At 45.4% G+C, this 21727-nt stretch overlaps 1 protein-coding gene across 2 annotated transcripts in view; it reads right to left on the bottom strand.

The window, feature by feature from the left end:
- Positions 1 to 21727, bottom strand: part of ZNF606 (zinc finger protein 606) — a 37003-nt gene that overhangs the window by 6199 nt on the left and 9077 nt on the right. Inside the window, exons 1-6 of one of the 2 annotated variants that reach the window (XM_057313889.1) lie at positions 15770 to 21615; positions 14644 to 14753; positions 13829 to 13885; positions 13205 to 13293; positions 4041 to 4167; positions 3248 to 3343 (exon numbers count right to left, since the gene is read on the bottom strand). The exons of the other annotated variant lie outside the window; for it this stretch is intronic. Coding sequence (XP_057169872.1) covers positions 3248 to 3343; positions 4041 to 4167; positions 13205 to 13293; positions 13829 to 13885; positions 14644 to 14674 — 400 coding nt within the window. The 5' untranslated portion in view covers positions 14675 to 14753; positions 15770 to 21615. Of the gene's footprint in view, positions 1 to 3247; positions 3344 to 4040; positions 4168 to 13204; positions 13294 to 13828; positions 13886 to 14643; positions 14754 to 15769; positions 21616 to 21727 lie in introns of those variants that run through there. 2 annotated transcript variants of the gene reach the window in all.

Genomic DNA, 21727 nt, shown 5'->3' with positions numbered 1-21727 from the left:
AGTCCATTACAAAAGGGGCTCTACTCTGCTCAGGAACTGGCATTTATTACCAATTTCAAGCTTAGCTCCTAGAAGTTAGGGAATGATCATCATATAGCTTTTGAATTCTTCCAAAAGAAACTTTAAGAAATGGTAGCTGACCAAATGAACAATTCTTGTCCAACTTTATATTCTGCACTTGTGGCCTGAGCATCCAGAACCAGAGACAAAACAACAAGTATAGTCTAACCTGAAAGTTAGAATCTCTGTGATGAGAGGACATACCAAACAGTTATGGACAATACACACAGTGCATTATTGAGAGACTGGAGAGACGTAGAAGCTGGGTGGGTGGGAGGCTGGAAAAGGAGATCAGCACTAACAGAAACAACCCAGGAAGGTTTCACACAAGAGAAATGACATAACTTGGTCTTCAAGCCTCATTTGAATACAGACAGCCTGCTCTTATACGGCATGAGCTAGTCAGAAAATGAGAAAAGTAATAGGAAAAAATTGGACAGTCTTGAAATCTAGTCAGTTATTTAAAAAGCTACTCTAATCACTATAGATTTACTGACAGAGACCTCATAATGGAAGATTTCAAGGAGATAAATCTAGAAATAACATCTGAGGTAACTAATAAGAATTTACTCATTAGGGGCGCCTGGGTGGCACAGCGGTTAAGCGTCTGCCTTCGGCTCAGGGCGTGATCCCGGCGTTATGGGATCGAGCCCCACATCAGGCTCCTCCGCTATGAGCCTGTTTCTTCCTCTCCCACTCCCCCTGCTTGTGTTCCCTCTCTCGCTGGCTGTCTCTATCTCTGTCGAAGAAATAAATAAAATCTTTAAAAAAAAAAAAAAAAGAATTTACTTATTAACTTGAGCTGGAATTTTGTAAGGAATCTGAGAGTGATGTTGGTAGAAGCTGAATGACACTGCAGAGGCAGCAAATTGTAGGAGGTAGAAGAGAGATTACTTCTTAGAGAGGAAAGAGTGGGAAGTCAGGATGACTTCTCAATTTCCAGCTTAGGGGACTCACAGAAGGCTGGTGCCAGGGATACGCATCAAGAAGAGGGGGAAACATCATCTATAAGGAAGAGATGAGATTCCTGATTTACTGAGATCAAGGAGATATTTGAGGTGGTTTCAAGATGGTAGAAGTGTGAGGATGGAGGTGGTGGAACCACCGGGCTCAGGATGGTGGCTCAGGACAGTAACTCAGAATAGTCGGCGCCAAGAATAGCAGAGTGAAAGCTACCAGAATTCATGAACCCTTGATGGAAGGTTTCGGATCTGAATGGGGGCAACTGATGAGACTCAAAAAAAACCCCAGTTCATTAGAATGGATGGGAAGACATCCACCTTCAGGACTTAAGAGCAGGCTACAGCACACTGTTAAATTGAAAACACCAAGATACATAATCTACTTTTGTAAAGGTGAAAATAATCATATCCCTATATGCTTGTAGTTGCATTAAAAAACTGGAAAAACACAATAGAAATTATTAAAACTGATTATCTGGGGCAAGATGTCAGTAAAAATGGCAAAATAAGGGCCTCTGAAATTTCGCCATTCTCTAAGAGCAACAACACTGGCAAAAACTGTCAGAATCAATTTCCTCAGAATTCTATAAATTAACCAAAGTCTTGAAGAAGCCAAGGGAAGAGTTTATTCAAGAAAAACAGCTGAATTTTTATAACAGTGACCTTGTGGCATTGTAAGTTACCCTAGTCCCATCTCTGGCTCCCCAGCTCAGTAGCAACCTTGGAAAATTACAGTCCATATTTCTGGTACTAGAGGGAACAGAATGAAGGTGGAGGTTTCCCAAAGCCTCATTCCCAAAGAACAGTCATTATTTGACCTATTTGGTGGTTCCTGGAAGACCTCCCTTGAAAGGTTGTCAGGGGCTAGAAGCCTCTAAGGAGCAGGTATTTGTTAAACAGGCAATGTATTAAAAAAGTCGCTACTGCCTGAGATGACGGAAAATAGCTGAGGCAAACAATACACAAAACCAAAAAGATTCTTAAAAAGCTGGGGAATAAGAGGTTCACAGGGCTTTGAAAAGTTCTAATATATTCCTGGGAATCTAGAACACCCATCATAATTAAACTATTAAAAGCCAAAGAGAGGATCCTGAAAGCAGGAAGAGAGAAGAAACTCTTCACATACAAGGGATTCTCCTATGATTAACAGTTTATTCCTCTTCAAAAACCAAGGAGACTAGAAAAAAAAAAAACCCTGTAAACTAAGAATTCTGTATCTGGCAAAACCTTCCTTCCAAAATGAAGAGGAAAGGAAAGCACTCCCAGATAAACATCATCTGAGAGTCTGTGGCTAGCAAACCTGCCCTAAAAGAAATGGGAGTCCTTTACGTTGAAATGAAAGGACACTAGACAGTAAGTCAAAATATAGGGCACCAATAAAGGTAACTACATAGGTAAATATAACAAGACGTTACAAATGCATTTTTTGTTTGTAACTTTTTTCCCATCTTATTTAAAAGACAAAAACAAAGCAATAACTATAAGTCTATGTTGATGGACACATGATATATACATGTAATTTGTGACAATAACAGCATAAAAGGGGGAGAATGGAGATATACAGAAGAAAAGTTTTTGTACACTCTAAAATTAATGGTATTATTCCAAACTACAGAGTTATAAATTCAGATGTTAACTATAATCCCCAGGGCAACCACTAAGAAAATAGCTCAGAACTTTATAGTAAAAAAGTGGTTACCTTTGTGTGTGCCCTGTGTGTGTAGGGGGTGTGAGAAGAATAATATAGATAACAGCAGCAAAAGTAAATGAGATTTTTCAGCTTACTCCTTTTATGTAGCTCTGGGTTTTTTGAGTCATGTGACTAGATTACCTATATAAAAACCTTTAAAAAAAAAAAGAAGAAGAAGAAGAAGAGTCTGTGGCTCCTCGCTACGAGTTTGGCAATAAAGGAAAGGAGAGCAACTTAAAAAGCAGGTAAGTGAATGAGAAATCACCAAGACAGGGGCAGCAGAGAACATGAGAATTATCAGGAGAGGGGATGGCAAGGAAGGGAAACTACAGCGCATAAAAACTGTTACCTTCTTAATAAGGTGGCCACCTTTGCTCTGAATCAACAGCTGCAAATAAGTCAATGCATGGGATAAAGCTCCTTGGAGGGAACTGTGAACGTCTGAGAAAGGTACCTCATCGTGGCCTCAGCCCATTTTCCAAACAAAGGAGGGCTTGGAGGAAAGTTCCTTGCTCCCCCTTGGGCCTGCTCTCACCTGGACAAGTGCTTTGAGGATATGCTTGTTCCACTGACCATGGCTCCTCTCCTTGCTCCAACAGAGAGATGACCTCCGGCTTGGCAATCTGATTCCCTATGCATGGAGGAAAAACATAGCTTTGTAAACTGCCCTTGCCTATTCTTCCCCGAGTTCTCACTCGGGCAGAATAAACACAGTCTCTCCCACTTCATGCTTTATAGGCATTAGGAATTAGTCCTTGAACATCGGGCTCAAGATCATCTCAGTCCTTCTGAGATACCCATGAGGTCTTTTTTTTTTTTTTAAGATTTACCAAAGAGTGTTATCGGTTGGTGGTGGTGGTGTTAAGCATTGCTAATTTCTTTGTAAATTGAGAAATAATTGACATATTACATAATATCAGTTTCAGGTATACACGATTCAATATTTGTATACATTGTGAAATAATAATAATCCTAGTTAATATTCATTACCACAGTTACATCCTGTGAGCTTTTAAACACAGAGTAGCAGAAAGTATTGCAATGAGGGCGCCTGGGTGGCTCAATCAGTTAAGCATCTGCCTTTGGCTCAGGTCATGATCCCAGGGTCCTGGGATCAAGTCCCGCATTGGGCTCCCTGCTCAGCCATCTACTCTCCTGATACTTCTCATATTCTCTGCTGCCCCTTTCTTCTGCTTCTCCATCTCCCACTGCCTGCCACCACCCCTGCTTGTGCTCACTCTCTCTGTCAAATGAATAAATAAAAGCTTAAAAAAAAAAAAAGTATTGCAATGGAAACAGCTTTATTTACTCAGGCAGCTCCACCTTACCCACAGACAGCAGATGCCCATAGGTCTCCAGCATCACATCACGGTAGAGGGTCCTCTGAACAGGGTCCAGCTGTCCCCACTCCTCTTGGGTGAAGTCCACAGCCACATCCTTGAAGGTCACTGGTTCCTAAAAGAGTACAGACGTTCCTCCTCAGCCTGCTGCCACACCCTCCTGTGGTCTCTGGGGATGCAGTGAGGCTGACTGCACTGGGGAAGAGACAGGATACAGAGGAACTGTCCTGGATATATTCAGTACTATAACTGATTTGGGTTAGGTCCCACTGGGAGCCACCCAAGGGCCCTGTATTTGCAATGTACTCTTAAGGTATGTGGCCCCATAATAACCACAACAAAGATGAGCAGGTCTCTCCTAAGGCTCTTACCCAATTCTAGTAATACTGGCCAGTACGGATGGGATTCCCACCAGGGCAATGCCTGCCTTCTTCTCTGGAGATGAAGATACTTAAGGCCAGGACCAGGAAGAAAGCAGACTACAAGTACTGGGTTGGAGTCTGCTCAGCATGTGGGTCTAGGACCTGGATGGATGATCGAAATATTCACAGGCCGTCTTCCTGGCCACTACTGGGAGGATTCCATTCCCAGGTCTTCTCTGTCCCAAGGACTGGAGCTAAGAGTGAGACAGGTTTGAGCAGAGCAGCCCAGGCCAAAAGGAATCAGCTCCAGCCGCCGTCAAAAAGCACCTGAGTTTTGGGGCACCTGGTGGCTCAGTTAAGCCTCTGCCTTCAGCTCCGGTCATGATCCCGGGATCCTGGGATCAAGTCCTGCGTCGGGCTTCCCCGAGAGGGGAGTCTGCTTCTCCCTCTCCCTCTGTTACTGCCCCTGGTTGTGCTCTCTGTCAGATAAATAAAATCTTCTAAAAAAAAAAAAAAAGCACTTGAGTTTTAAAATGTTCCAACTGAGCTTTTCAGGAAAAATAGAAGCAGGAATGCTCTAGAGAGGAAGATAAATTATAACCTAAGTTTGACTTCTGCAACGAACAAATCCCTCACAGTGCTCTCTTTTTAAGATTTTATTTATTTGAGAGAGAGCGAGCGCGCATGCACGTGTGCAAGTGAAGGAGCACGAATGGGGCGGGGGTGGGGGGGGAGGAAGGGGGAAAGAGAGAAGCAGACTCCCCACTTAGCAGGGAGCCTGACACAGGACTTGATACCAGGACTGAGCCACCCAGGCGCCCCCTCACAGGGCTCTTAAGCAAATCAACGTGAGCTTCAGTTATCTCGGCAAGTCCAGGGTACAATGGAGTACGCCCTCCCTTGTGGTGGTAGCGGGAGTGAGCTGTCCATCATGGGTAGTATGTTAGAATCCCCACAGGCCCTGACAGCTTCTAGGTCCTCCTTTCCATCTGGAAACTGGCTTTCTGATCTACCTCTGTGTCCGTGAATTTCCACTGAGTGTCCTGTGAGCCTCTACCATTGCCTTTCCCATGGCCTGCCTTTCTGCTCCTGCTAGTCAAGGCTCACAAACTGAGCTTGTTATCTCTGATCAGGGTCGGCTGTTGTGACTGGGTCTTCAGCGTATCAACTTTTACTGTCAGTCTCAACTGCTCCCCTTCCACCTTCATACGATGCTTGGCTTAAAACACAGAACTGATTCTGCTGCAGTGATTCCATTACTCCACAATGCACATAAAACTGCTGAGCACAACCTCTCTCAGTGAAACTATGCCTAACCTTGGACTCATCAGGGCCAATACCTTGGTTTTCTTCTACAGACCTGCCTAGGCCTCAGTTTCCTTGATGGGTGATGCTTTTATGTTTCACGTAACAAACTTTTTAACTGTAACATTTGGACAGAGACGTGCACAAAGCCTAAATGAGCTGAAATCATAAGCTCAGTGTCGTCTCACAGAGCAATCACACCCAGGGGAACAGCTGGGAGGCCAGGCTTTCTGACCAGGATGCTCCTGCTGTGCTCCCCTCATACTACCTCATCTCCCCAGAGGGTGGCATCTACTTGATGGCTTCCAAGTTCACCTACACTTCACAAGGTTCAAAGCCACGCCCTGGCAGTTATCAAGCTGGTGAACTGAGCCACAAGTCAACCACCAGGCTAACCACCCCTCCCAAGACCCTAAAGGAATCCCGGTGCACAAATTTAAAAAGGAACAGAAGAACTATATCTAACAGACACTGAAGGACTGAAATTATCAGGGAGTAATTCTGCAACCTTTCATCAAATAGTGGACGTTGACAATCATCAACGACGACCGCTAAATCACACATGAAAGGCAGACAGGGAACATGCCTAAATAACATGAAGACTAATGGAGAGGCAGCTATTGTTAGCCTAATACAGCACATCATCCGAAAACGGGAGCACGAGACATCCTGTGCCACTAATGCAACACAGTAGGAACGACTCAGCACCAGCAATGATGTACTCTTGCCCAAAATCTGGGACCTGAATCTACCGAGCCCTCCAGTCCAATCATCAGTTTACAGGAGACAAAGGGAAGAGGAACTCACCCAATGACATCAAGAGAGCAAAATCAGACAAACCAACACGACAAGTGACCTAGTTTCTTCAGCATATGAAGCACACATAGTGTGTGGTCCTTTTTTGGATTCTCATTTGAACAAACCAACCGTAAAAGGTATCCTGGGGACAAGTGGAAAAAACTGAACACTGCCTGGATATTAGCGAATAATAAGGAATTACTGTTAATTTTATTGGGTGTGATAAAGGTAGTGATAAAGGCATTATTTTCTAAAAATTATGTATCTTTTAGAAATATACACGTGTTTATAAGCAAAATGACAGAACTGCTCAGATTTGCTGAAAGATAGTCCAGTTTTCAAAAAGCGTCAGGATAGATGAGAAGGCAGAAAACTGAAGGCTGATGGCTGTTGTTACTGAACACGGGTGTTTGTAATAATGCCCTCCACCGAGAGATGTTCACATCCTGAACCCCAGAACCTATGACTGTTATCTTAATATGACAAAGGGACTTTGCAGAGATGTGATTACGTTAAGGATTTTGATTTGGGGAGATTATCTGGGATCATCCAGGTGGGCTCAGTGTAATCACAAAGGTCCCTATAAGTGAAGGAGGGAGGAGGCTCTGAGTCAACTCAGGAGATGGGACGTCGGAGGCAGAGGCTGGAGTGATGCACGGTGAAGACAGAGGTGGGGACCGTGAGCCAAGAAATGCAGGTCACCTCCAGAAGCTGGATAAAGCAAGGAAACAGATTCTCCCCTGGAGCTTCCAAAGGGAACACAGCCCTACAGACCCCTCCCCCTGCCTTTTTTTCTGTCTTTGAAAAATGTTACCATTTATTGACATCTGAAGGGGAGAAGAGATAATATATGCCAAAGAAGAGGAATCAATGGGAAGATGGAGCTGGCCAATTGCCAAGAGCCTACAGATCCCTTTTAGACTTCTGGCCTCTAGAACAAGAGAATAAATGTATATTGTTCTAAGCCATTAAGTTTGGAGTAATTTGTTACAATGGTAATAGGAACTAACACAAGGTCCAGATTCCACCTTACGGTTTAAAAATCCCCCAGTTTTGTAAGAATGGGAAATATCCAGAAGAGGCCATTAGTGATGTTCCACACATTGCTGCAAGATGGGGAACAGATAAAAGTGTGGCAGACCAAGGAAACAGCCCTACAGGTTATTAAGGGGCTACAGTGGAAGAAGTTCCCAAGAGAGGCTTTGGGCCCTGAGCTTAAATGATACATTGAAGGCAGAGTGAGAGCCAGGCTGAAAACAGGTGATGAGGTGAGTCTGTATTCAGGAGAGCTTTGCCAGTTGTCCCACCTCCCAATTGGCCACTCAACCTTGTGGGCAGCATGACCACCAACTACCCTGCACCTACACTTGGGCAACACTGCCTAGGATCCTTCCCACACACAAGAATGTATGAGGTTCTAAGGCTGCTTCCATGACCAGCAACCCCGGAGTTGAGGTATCTTCCACAGGGGACAGGGTAGGGAGGTCTGTGACCTGACAGCCAGCTGCATACCCAGGAAACCAGAAGCAAAACCAACTTGATGGTCCTGGCCCAACCAGGACCACGGAGCTTAGAGTGCGACTTGTCGGGAGGCAGATAACACAGACACACACATACAAAGGGAGGCAAATCAGGAACCAGACCTGCTCAGCCACAGCAAAGCAGGATGCTCAAAGATAGCCTCACCACTCTTTCCTGGCAAACACAAGACCGGAGGAGCCCTGGATACATGAGGAACCTGTGCAGCATAGGAAAGACCGAACTCAGGGGCCAAAAGGAGAACAGAATACAGGCAGCAGCTACACCCAACTTTCAGTGAACTGCAATTCCATTTCTCAGATTGGAGACTTCACTATAAAACAGGACAGGACGATACCAAAGGGGCTCTGAAAGAACAAGGATTCACTGAACATAAAGACACAGCACTAGCTTCGGACGGCCCACCATGTAATAGAAGGCCTCAGAAACAGAACAAATATAAAGGAATAGGACAGGTTTTTTTTGTTTTTTTTTTTTAATACAAGAGTTCTTAAAACAAGACATAAACATACTAGCCATAAACAAAAACAGATATGTTTGACAAAAATATCCTGGAAAACATCTGACTGGTAAGACACCACAAAGTGAAGACAAGCTACAGACTGGGAAAAGACAATTCATGTAAGGTAAAGAATCGGCATCCAGAATGCATGTAAAATGCCTACACATCAACAGGTCAGAGACTACACAAATCCAGGAATGAGAAAGAGAAGAAATATAGATGATCAGTAACGGTATGAAAAGATACTCAATCTCACTAGCAATCAAGGAAATGCAAAGTAATACGATATACCTTTTTGGTCTTGAGATAAGCAAAAACTATAAGACCTGACAGTGCCAAGTGGCAGCAAAAATGAAAGGTAACAGGCACTCTTCCAGAGCGGTGACAAGAGGCTTTGTACCTTCAAACAGCCACGTGGCAGCAACAGTCATCTTGAAAACACATAAGCACCCTAAAACTAAACGTAATTCTGCTTCTAGGAATATGTCTACATTAACAAATATATGTGTGCACAAAGTGAAATTACAAGAATGTTCACACGGCTTTTCCTGGAATAGCAAAAATGGCGGGGGCAGGGAACTTCTAAGCCCATGCATGAAAAGGATGAACAGAGGGCAAAAGGAATGAACTTATCTATCACATGGATGGACCTTAAAGTTGGCCTTCAATAAGCAAAGAAAGGTGCAGAAAAACTACAGGTAGGAAAAGACTGCTTTAAAAAAAAATAGAACAGGGGCACCTGGCTGACTCAGTCAATAGAGCATGAGACTCCTGATCCCAGAGCTGTGAGTTTGAGCCCCACGTTGGGTACAGAGAGGACTTAAAAAAATCTTTAAAGAACAGAATATTACTATCTATGTGTATCTATAGAAATAGATTATCTATGTATGAGTATGAAAATAAATTAGCTGCATACACACCATAAGCAGTTATTCTGCATAAGCATGGGAAGAGAATGTGACAGGACACTGTGTAAAAAGAAAACTAAGCAAGTATGACAAAACATTAATTGTTCAGAGTAATGGAGACCATGTTTGATTACTTTTCATACTTTTCTATAATTATGGGATTTGTCCAAACAAAACTTTAAACAAAAAAGTATTTCCAGGGGCGCCTGGGTGGCACAGCGGTTAAGCGTCCTGCCTTCGGCTCAGGGCGTGATCCCGGCGTTATGGGATCGAGCCCCACATCAGGCTCCTCCGCTATGAGCCTGCTTCTTCCTCTCCCACTCCCCCTGCTTGTGTTCCCTCTCTCGCTGGCTGTGTCTATCTCTGTCGAATAAATAAATAAAATCTTAAAAAAAAAAAAAAAAGTATTTCCAGATTTGTAGATGTTACCAAAGTGGAAAGAATCATGGACTGCCAAACAGGAAGAAAAAAACACCCCCAGCTGAATGTCTCCACGTTGGGGCCCGCAGTTCGTGGAGGCCTTGAAGATGCCGAAAATGCAAAACCAAGACTGGATGTGAAACAGAAAGAAGAGATGGGGAAGTCAGGACCCAGGCTCACCAGCTGTGGGGACAAGAGGGACCCTAGAAGCTAGGACAGGAAGGAGTGAGCTGTTCCATTCCCAGGAAACCCTTACCTGAACTCGTACTTTACAAACACCTGCTAGGATGACTTGAAAATGTCTCACCCAAATTTCCTGTAATCATTCTTGCACATTTCACCTTGTACATACGTACGAGCACTTACCGGGGCTCTCTAAAGCACTTTATGGCATCTGCTAACCAGCCGCACATCTAAACCATGGGAGGGTTTGAGGGAAGATGCCAAGGGTGCTGAGATGGGTCTCAGCTCCTGCATTATCTGAAAGCATGGACGGATGGCCCATTCATGGAATCTGGGGAAATTCAGATGGGTTCTTTGGCATCTTCAGAATTTCATTAATATTCTATCGCAAGATCTTTGCAGGGAAGGAAAACAACTACGTGCACGTCCTCAAGACAACCAGAGATGAGTGCAGAGTATAGATTATTGTTGTTTACATGCATGTTTGTCATGCAGAAAGCACTGATGGATTGTTACACAGGGGTTTGAGAGTTTCCATATTTGAGGAGGCTGGCTGGAGTTTTTTTTAGATGGGATATTATTATTTTCCCTGTTCTTCAAAATAATGGGATCTGGGCTCCCACTAGTTGAAACTTCACTATCCAATATGTTCCCCAAAATGGACTATTCAGATAACAAGGGATGACAGCATTTGACGTTTTCACCAGGTGAATGCTTTATTTAAGTATTTAGTTTGGAAGGAACAATAGAGGGATACGGAGCTCCTGTTAGCGTTCCTGAAGACCTCGCTTAATACGAAACTCACGATTCAAGTCTTGAGTTTCCCACAGGGAAAAATCCGAAGTGAGTGTGGGGAGGGGCCGGGAGCATGTTCTCAGAAATCACAACTCTTCAGACATTGGAGGGTGTTGTCATTTTAATTCTCCACTTTATTTTCTCAGCATTAACCCTAATAATTCTCAGAAACCCTCACATAACTTAACAGCAGAGTGCAGCCCAGTGGTTATTAAGGCTTCTTCACAGCATTTTATTACAACTAACTTCTGTTACCAAGTGACTGATTTGGGGCCCATCTTTCAGCCTAGCCTCACTGCTGATTCTGTTACAGAATCTAAAAAGGACTACATATCATAGCAGCAGTGAACATCACAGTCACCCACGTTCTGATGCCAGACAACCACCACTCTGCATGACGTGGTTCAGGCCCGTCTGCCTCCCCGGGACAGCATGCTGCCATGTGGGAGCAGCAAGCTTGTGATGCACTTCGCCAGTCAGCTTTGAAACTGTGGGAGATTCCATTACAATTTTTTTTAATTTGGGGGATGGCATAAAGTTGAAATTTTATTAATATTTTTATATCTCAGTATCTCATATTTGCTTGATCCACTATTTTAACTAGAAAAGAAAAATCTAAATATAGTAATGAAACTATTTTTCTTCATCTTTCATAGTAGGGAGTCAAAAGGGTAAATATAAAATTCATGAATCAGGATGAAAATCTCTCCTTTAGAAATATGGAGATAACCCTAAGGAACCAAAAACAGTAAGTTAAAAATGGCTGCCTCTGAATCATAAAAAGAAATAAAATGTTGATATGTACTACAATATAAAAGATCCTTAAAAACAGAAACCGGACATGAAAGGCCATATACTGTATGATACCTTTTATGTAAAATGTCCAGAATACACAAATAAATAAATAAAGAAAGTAAATTAGTAGTTGCCAGGGGTTGAGGGTGGTGGGAACAGGGAGTGACCACTAATGGGTACAGGGTTTCTTTCAGGGGTGATGAAAATGATCTAGAAGTAGATATTGGTAATAGTTGTCCAATTCTGTGAATATATGAAAAATCACAGAACTATACACTTTAAAAGGGTGAACCTATGGTATCTGAATAATACTTTAATAATGTTGTTATAAAAAAGTTTGTTTGTAAGTGGCTGCCTCTAATGAAGAGGCTGGGCAGGAGATAAGGGAGATGACATCTTTCCAATATCATCTACTCTGCTATCCTACTTCCTGCCACCTTTCCCTATCAACTCTGCTGACCTATTTCTCTCAGGAGCCATCCTTACGCCCTTACAGTCACAAAGTTCTAATGTTTTGACTCCCTTACACCTCTAAGGTCTTCTAGGCCGTGGTCATACTGTCACTTGAAATGCAAGCCTGCTTCCCACAGCCCCCTTTCTCCCCACACTCCTGCCAGGGACATCCTTCCAGCCACATTTTAGACACTGGCGCCTCCTGCTCCCAACACTTAATGAGGCTCTTTATTACGGCCAGGATGGAGCCCTGGCTCTGCAGCAGGCATTCAGGGCCCGGTAGAGTTCATCCTAGCCTTTCCGTCCTAAATTCTAATTGGGGTCAGCCTTCACCCAGTTGCTGGTCATGCAGTACCCCTGACCCCACACCCAACACACACCAGTGGTGCCATAAAAGGCCAGACCCCTGCTTACCAGGTTGATGAACCCCTTTCACCTTTTGATGCAAGTGTGTCATGTCTCCCGGGCAGCCTCTCTCCACACAGCAGAAGGACTCCAGCTGCTCTGTGCCCCAATGACTCTATGCAGACCAACCCACTTTCCAAGGCATTAGCTGGCCTCGGCTCCTATAAGGCTTGGGGCCTCCCTAAGCATCTCAGGCTCATGTCCTGAACCACATGTACAGCACCAGCAGGCCATGAGGTCTCGTAGCTGAGTGAACCATCTTGGAAAATAAGGGACTGAGAATTCCTCAGGACCAAGGCTTGAACTTGTCCATGTTCCCCTCCCAGCAAGCACAGCGCTCACAGGACAGCATCAAATTGAATCAGGCACTGAATACATGAGGTACAGTGGGAGGAGGAAGGGGGCGCTGCCAGCCAAAGGGGTTGCCCCCACCCCCCAAAACAACATAAAGCACAGCTGGGGCTCAGGAATGTGAATAGCCTGGTTAATAATGTGGCTCCAAATCATAGAAAACTGTTTAAATTCTTCCTGAATGCTCAGAAAGCAATAAACTTCTGGCCGATTCCTTCTCTACCCAAACTCTAGCTGTTATAAAGTGAGGAACACAAAGACTAAGATGGCGGGGGACAGCCCAGACACCTTAGGGAACAGGACAGCCCTTCTGGAAAAAGCAGAAGCCCACCTCACCTGGATCTGGGCTGTCGGAAGCCCAGTGGCCCTCTTCTCCTCTTCAGAGTTTTCTTCCACATGCCAGGCCGAGTCCTGAGGACACAGAGCTGGGGAGGAAAACAAAGTCACGGAGGCAGCTCTCCCTGCCAGAAGTATGCCCACATGAGTCCTTCCTCCTTGGGGGGCAGGCTCAGGGAGAGCCAGTTCCTGGCCCTCTCTGTTGGGCAAAGGAAAAGACTCACCTTCTACTTTTATAGTTGAAGGAAATGGGGCTCAGAGAAGATTAGGAATGTGCCTAAACATGAACCCTGCACTGCCCTCCTTTGGTCTGAGGTACTATCTCTGAGAAGTAGTGCCATTCCCATCCTTTCTGGGCCTGAGCCACAAATGGCCACACATTTATTCTCATGCACTCTGTCCTGGAAGTGTCACCATCACTTTATCTCCCAGTGGCATGTTCTGATCCTTCCCTGTTCCAGCTCCGCACAGAGACAGATGTGGACCAGAGTCCCCCAAAACCCCCATGCCCTAAACCCCCACCTGGCTCCCCAGCTCTGATTCCTGGCCAAGGAAGGTCAGTGCTGGGAGAAGCCAGGACATAGCAGCCAACATGGCCAATGGGGACACAGGCTCTTGACTCACCCCAGGAGGCCCATGGGTCAACAGCCGCCATTTCCCAGGACTGGTCTGTAAGGACACCTGCACCAGATCAGGTTAGGACAAGTAAAGGAAAGGCACTGACAACAATCCTAGTGACTAAAGGCAACAAAATGGGAAAAGCCCATCTGCCTCACTAATGGTGTAACAAAGTTCCATAAACAGAGCCCAAGGGCATGTGACAAATTCCAACCATAATAAGCTAGATTTATACCAGAAATGCATAGGTAAATCACTATCAGAAAATTTGATGTGATGTAACCACAGAACAATTAACAGAAACCCTTCAACAGCTAAGGAGATACCTGATAAAATGTTTAACATTACCTAATTTTGTAAAAATGTAAGTAGTAAGACACTCCTTCGATGTCTTTATTGATAGGTATATGAAACCTCACAAAAGATAGTGTACCACTGACATCACACTATTCAACACTGTTCTTAAATTACATGCCAATGCTATAAAAACCAGAAACAAAAATAAAGGTAAAATATGGCAGTGGTAGAGAAATTGACTGGATGTATGGCTGCCTAAGAAATCCCACAAATCACCAGAAAATCTCTTAGAACTAATGAGACATTTTAGGACTATAAGATATACAAAAATTACACCAACAAGTTTCCCTTTCCACCAACAACCAACTTGTTTTTTCTTTTTAAATGTCACTCAGTTCTAGTTCTATCCAAGACCAAGAGACCCCCTCCAATCCCCCAAAACCCTCAGCCCTTGCCCAGCTTTGACCCTTGGCTGCAGCAGACTGCTGCTGAGGCAGCCCAGAAGAAACAGAATTTGGACTCACCCCACGAAGCCCACGGGTTGATGGCTGCCATCCCACAGGATCAATCGACCAGGTGCCTGCCCAGGTGCACGGGATTCTGGTGACTCACGCAATGCAACTGCAGTACAAACCTAATGACAAAAATGGAAAACACAAAAGTGGTCCTTTCTCTGGAGAAGATCCACAGGAAACAAAGGCAGCCCATCCACAGAAGCAAGAGAAGACTTCTGGGGAGCATTGTAAGAAAACAATTTACATGTCAAAAACAAAAGAATGAAGAGTGAGTTGAATCAGCTGAAAAAAGAGCACAATCCAGGATGACAGCGTGGAAATTTGTCAATGACTCCTGAGACAGCCAGTGACAGCTTCAAGGTAACTTTTCAGTGATTTAAAAAATTACTGTAAAATCTACTGGCACCGCCCAGTAAAACAGCGGCTGCCTAGAGCTGGCGGGGAGGGAGGAATGCCAACTGACCGCTTAACGGGCGCAGGGATTTCTTTCGGGAGCTGATGAAAATGTTCTGCAATTAGATAGTAGTTTTTTTATTTCACAACTCTGTAAATATACAACAAAAACCACTGAATCGTAGTCTAAAATGGTTAATTTTATGTTATGCAAATTTTATCTAAAAGGAAAGGAGGGAGGGAAGCAAGAAACCTACCAGGCCCAACCTGTCTGTTTCCTGGTGTGGAGCCCAGACCACAAACTCCCTAAGTTCCAAGTCTTTGTGCAAGTCCCGAGACCTCCCTGAGGGTTCCAAGGCCAACTGGCAGAGCTCTGCGGATTCCTGAGTGTATAAAGCACCAGGACGCCTACTGGGCCCCAGGAACACCGGGATCTGTGCCAAAACTCAAAGTAGGCAAACTATTCTGCACCGTTGTTTGCAACTTAACAAAGTCAGCCGTCACTGCAAGCTTAAAGGAACCGAGGCCTGTTCCCCTCCCACGTTCGACGCCGTCCTTCTGCGCCTCCGGTGAACCCGCGGAGACGAGAAACACTCGCTGGGGAAAGAAAGGTGTTCATTCCCATTAACGGCGTCAGAGGCGTCCTCATCACCGGCTGCCTGGCCTCCCGCCCGATTTCCTCTGCAACCCCCGGGGCGGATGTGATGCTCAGGAGCCCGTACCAGCGAGCGGACGGCCTTACCTGGTTCGCGGCTCCCGGCCTCCCACCCCTGCGAGCCCGTCCCCGCCGCTCTCGGCAAGCGACTTAACAAGCTCGGGGTCGCTCGGCCGGGGGCGTCCGGCTTTGTTCCGCTCCAAGGTTCGGCCCAGCGGTGCACTTGGGATCCTCGCGCGCGGCGGGGGAGACAAAGGCGTGCCGGGCAGGCCGCCGCGATCCGGCGCCAGGCCCGACGTGCAGGGTTCCCCCGGGCCCGCCCAGCCGGCCCAGCGCGGCCGCGAGCCCGGAGACGGGAGGCAGGAGGGTGGGAGAACCAAGGGAAACCGGGGCGCGAAGCCAGCGCGAAAAGGGCAGGCGCGGGACCCGTTGTGGTGCCGTGCCGACCCCGTTGGCAGGCGCCGCGTCTTCCCGCTCGTTTTCCCGACCCTCCTAGTCCTCGGTGGCTGTAGCGGTAACACGACCACCGCCTGGGCGACCGCCTCACCTCGGCGGCGGACAATGGCGACCGCTCCCCCGGCGTCGACCAGGACGCGCCGCACGGGCTCCTGGGAGTTGTAGTTCCGGGTAGTACGCTTCCGGCTGGTCCGGAAGCGTCGCCATGGCAAGTACCGGGAGCAACTCCGCCTCGAGTCCCGCAACCGCGGCGTCCGGGACTTGGGCGACTAGTATCCCAGTCCCCGGCGAGCCGGAAGGTGCTGTCCCGGGCCTAGACCACCCTCTCCGCCACCGCTCAGCTCCGGAAGGCCTGGGTAGGTCGCGACCCCGTGAGCCTTAGTTTGCCTATCTGTGAAATGGGGGCTCACGGTAACTGCCGTTAGCGATGCGAACTTGACCAAGTCTCATCGTTTTCTGCGTCCCATACGCAGATCTGAACGCTTTCAAGGGGTCCTTTCATTTAACATTTACAATACTCTAAGGAAGTGCCTGTTCTGATCTCCCTTTCTAGATGAGGAGGCTAGTTTGAAGCTTCTCCTCGCATATGTATGAAGCCCTAGAGTTTAGAACATAAGGAATTGTTCCCAGATCTCTTTCTAGATGGCGAAGCTTTATGGGAGCCTAAATCGCCATCGACCTATGTTGTAATATTTCCTGGAGTGAGCATTTATTGCAAGCCGTTTAAGACTAGAGCAGGGAACGTGGTAAATGAAATTTCTGCCTGGCGGCTGTTATTCAAACCACTATTCAAGAGCATGGACCAGGATGACGAAAGGGCTCCTCACCCAGCTCAGGAAGGATTCCTGAGTCACAACCCCCAGCCTCCAGCTCTAGCTGAACCTGGAATCCCCAAGCCCATCGACAGCCTTTTGGAACTTCCTTCCCACCTGAGTTTGAGGTGACCCTCACCCCGACCTTCCCTGGCTCCACACCTTTTCCTCCTTGTTCCTGATTCATCTTGCCTGTGCATTTGTCCACCCTAGTTTAGACTGCTCAGTTGGGGGAACAGCACATTGGTCAGAGAGGGGCAGTGAGGGGCCTGATTGCAGACAGCCTTATGGGCATCGTGATGGCTCTGACTCTGGCTTCGAGTGAAATGGAAAGTTTTCGCATGGTTCGAGCAGAGCGCTGATGAGTTCGGACCTCACCAAAAGGTCACTTAGGTTTCTGTGTGGAGAATAGACTAAGAGGGTGAGGGAAGGAGCAGGGTGACCCCTGAAACCAATGCAGTAATCGAGGTGGGAAATGATGGGCGCTTAGATCAGAGTGATCAGTGTCCGGTTGCAGAGGTTAGTATTTTAAAAGTAGAGGCAACAGGTAGTAGATTGAAGGTTTTGTTTCATGAGCTGCAGTCCAGCCTGTAATACCCAGAGCAAGGCAGGCTCCTCAAGGCACAGCTGTTCACCAAGGGCCTTTTTGGGTAGAGAATGGGTTATAGGTGTGGGAGGATACTACTTTCTCTGACCCAAGCCCTCTCCCACTCCATTTACCCCAGTGTGCTGTGTGGCGCTCCGTTCTCTCCATGTTATGAGGTGGCAAAGGCTGGGCAGCACAGCCATCTTGGATGCCCCTACTATGGGGGTCTGAGCTATTTCTGAGCTGCCACAGGCTTCTGAATGGGAAGAGATCAGAGTAGTAGGAGAATCCAGGTTCTCCTGGGGCATGCCTTTCCTCTGGGAAATGCCTAAAGAGTGGTCACCCCATGCCACCTGAAGGGCTCTGGCTGGTTCCGTTTCCTCACAGCCGGATGATGAGAATGAAAGGTAAAGGAAGGGGAGTCCAGGGCACATTTCTTGGAACAAAGAAGACCTTTTATGAGCGTACAACCATAGGATCACCAATAGTAAAATAACTAGTGCAATTTAGACTTGAAGTTACCTATGCTCTCAAATCGTAGGATTAACTCATAGTCACCAGCTAGGAGCCCAGGAGTTATTAAGTTCAACATTCTGTGGGACCGTGAGACCTCCACATGGAAGTCAGCATGCCTCTCTGCGTCAGTGGCCATGCAGAAGCTTCCCCTCTCACAGCTCTTCCTTGCTGCTTCTGCCACCAGCACAGCATTCAGCCTGCAATTTTTCTCATCCCAGGGATTTAATGGTAAAGGTCTGCTCATTTTTCTTTTAAGAAAAACATGTAAAATATAATAAAGTTCTAAGGAATTCAGTGAAACCCTGTGAAAGCACTCATATACAGGTCTCCTTATGGACAGACGCAGGGTACTGACGGGCCATAGCAATGAATATTTATATCCAACACTGATAGATGTTTCCAAAAACGATTGCACCTTTTCATACGCCCCCAAGCAACGGTTAGGAGTTCCACTTGCTCCACATCCTCACCAATGCTTGTTAATGTCAGCTTTTTACATTTTTGCCAATTCATGGGTAGAAAATGGTATTTCATTGTGAGATGTTTGCTCTTCTCTTATTGGTGAGATTCAAAATCTTTTCACAGTGTTAGCCATTTGTGTGTTCTCTCTTTGAATTAACTTCTTACTTCATACATTTTTCTCTCAGGTAGTCTTTTTCTTACTGGTTTATAAAAGTTCTTCACGGAAATTTGACATTAATCTTTTATTAGGAATGTATCCTTTCCAAGTTGTGACTTACCTTTTACTTTATGGTATCTTTTTTTTTTTTTTTTTTTTTTTTTTTAGATTTTATTTATTTATTCGACAGAGAGAGAGACAGCCAGCGAGAGAGGGAACACAAGCAGGGGGAGTGGGAGAGGAAGAAGCAGGCTCATAGCGGAAGAGCCTGACGTGGGGCTCGATCCCAGAACTCCAGGATCACGCCCTGAGCCGAAGGCAGACGCTTAACCGCTGTGCCACCCAGGTGCCCCTACTTTATGGTATCTTTTGAAGCAAAGAAGGATTGTTTAAAATGTCTTTTCCGGGACAACTGGATGGCTCAGTCAGTTGAGTGTCTGGCTCTTGATTTCTGCTCAGGTCGTGATCTCGGGGGTCCTGGGATCAAGCCCCTCACTGGGCTCCGCACTCAGTGGGGGTTGGCTTGAGATTCTCCCTCTCCCGAGTCAAATCATTCTCTCTCGCTCTCAAATGTATAAATCTTTCTTTAAAAATAAAAATAAAATGTCTTTCCCAATCTAGATTTATTTTATTCCATTTTCTTGCCAACTGCCTTGGCCAGAACCTCCATTACAATGTTGAATAGAAGTGATGAGATCCGACATCCTTGCCTTGTTCTAATCTTAGGGGTAAAGCATTCAGTTTTTTACCAGTAAGTATATTAGCTCTGGATGTAGATGTCCCTTGTCAGGTTGAGGACATTGCCTTCTATTCCAGGTTTGGTGAGAGTTGTTTGTTTTTTAAATCAGGAATGACTATTGGATTTTGTCAGTTTTTTCTGCATGTATTGAGATAATCATATACTTTTTTTTAGCTTGTTAATACACTGAAGTACATTTATTGATTTTGGTTAAACCAACCGTGCATTTTTTAGATAAACCCACTTGGTCATGACTTTTTAAATTTCTATTATTTTATTATTATGTTATTGGATTCCATTTGCTAAAATTTTGTTTATAAAATATTGCAACATATACATTTAACAAAGGATTTGTATCCAGAATATATACACAACTCCTACAACTCAATAATAAAGACAATCAGCCTAACAAAAAACGGGCAAGAGGCTTGACTAAACAATGCCAAGCAGCCAATAAGCACATGAAAAAGTGTTAACTGCCATTAGTCATCACACCAGAATGAGATATCACTGAACACTCACTAGAGGGGCCCTGGGTGGCTCACTCGTTGAGCGACTCTTGGTTTTGGCTCAAGTCATAATCTCAGGGTTGTGGGATTGAGCCCTGCAACTGCCTCTGCACTCTGTGGGGAATCTGAGGGGACACCTCTCTCTTTCTCCCCCTCTGCCCCTCCTACCCCCCTGCTCATGTGCTCTCTCTAAAATAAATAAATCTTTAAAAAAAAAAAAAAAAAAAGAACAACCCTGGAGTGCCTGGGTGGCTTAGCCATTAAGCATCTGCCTTCGGCTCAGGTCATGATCCCAGGGTCGTGGGATCGAGCCCCACATCGGGCTCCCCGCTCGGCGGGAATTCTGCTTCTCCCTCTCACACTCCCCTTGCTGGTGTTCCCTCTCTCACTGTCTGTCAAATAAATAAATAAATAAAATCTTTAAAAATAAATACATACATACATAAATACATAAACATATAAATAAAAAACCCTCACTCACAGGAATGGCCAAAATGAAAAAGACAATGCCAGAATTTGGTGAGGATGTGGAACAGCAGGAATTCTAATACATGGCCAGTACTTGCATAAAGTATTTCAACCACTTTATAGAACTGACAGTTTCTTAAAAAGCTGAGCATACATCTATTCCATAACTCAGCCATGTCACCTCTAGGAATTTCTCCAAGAGAAATGAAAGCATATACCCATAAAAACAAAACAACCTTGATAAGAATGTTCATAGCACCTTTACTCATAGTAACCAAAAACTGGGAACATTCCAGATTTCCATCAATCTGAGAATGGGTAAATTGTGCTATATTCATCCAATGGAATAAATACTACCCAGCAATAAAAAAAAACAATTACCGATCCATGTAATGACATAGATAAGTCTCAAAAATTTTTTGCTAAGGGAAAGCAACAGACACAAAAATGCACAAAATATATGACTATAATCTCATCGTAGTTATTGCCATGGATAAATTGCAAAGGTGAGATTGCTGAATCAACTCATGAACACACTTTGCGTTTGGACGCTTCCAACCTAACTGTCCTACAAAGAGGGTGCACCTGTGGAAGCATCCATGCGTGCTGAATAACAGAATCCAATTCCTACTACTTTTTTAGTTTCCTTTTTTTTTTTCCTTAAGTAAACTCTATCCCCAACACGGGGTTTGAACTCATGACCCCAAGATCAAGAGTCCCATGCTTTACTGACTGAGCTAGGCAGACACCCCAATTTCATACTATTTTTTTTTTTGAAGATTTAATTTATTTATTAGAGTGAGAGAGACAGAGAACATGAGCGGGGGTGGGGGCAGTGGGAGAAGAGAATCTCAAGCCGACTCTGCACTGAGCATAGAGCCCAACATGGGACTTGATCTCACAACCCTGAGATCATGACCGGAGCCAAAATCAAGAGTCAGACACTGGGGCCCCTGGGTGGCTCAGTCGGTTAAGCATCTGCCTTCAGCTCAGGTTATGATGTCAGGGTCCTGGGATCGGGCCCCATATTGGGCTCCCTGCTGAGCAGGGAGCCTGCTTCTCCCTCTCCCTCTGCTGATCTCCCTGCTCCTGATCTCTCTGTTCATGCTCTTTCTCCCATGCTCTCTCTAATAAATAAAATCTTGGGGAAAAAAAAAAAAAAGGACACTGAACCAGCTGAGCCACCCAGGCGCCCCTCCAACTTAGTCTTTTTATTTTTTATTTTTTTAAGATTTTATTTATTTATGTGACAGAGCGACAGCCAGCGAGAGAGGGAACACAGCAGGGGGAGTGGGAGAGGAAGAAGCAGGCTCCCAGAGGAGGAGCGCGATGTGGGACTC

The sequence above is a fragment of the Ursus arctos genome, unplaced genomic scaffold (genome assembly GCF_023065955.2).
Source record: "Ursus arctos isolate Adak ecotype North America unplaced genomic scaffold, UrsArc2.0 scaffold_19, whole genome shotgun sequence".
NCBI classification, from domain to species: domain Eukaryota; kingdom Metazoa; phylum Chordata; class Mammalia; order Carnivora; family Ursidae; genus Ursus; species Ursus arctos.
This window is presented reverse-complemented; position numbering and strand designations above follow the sequence as displayed.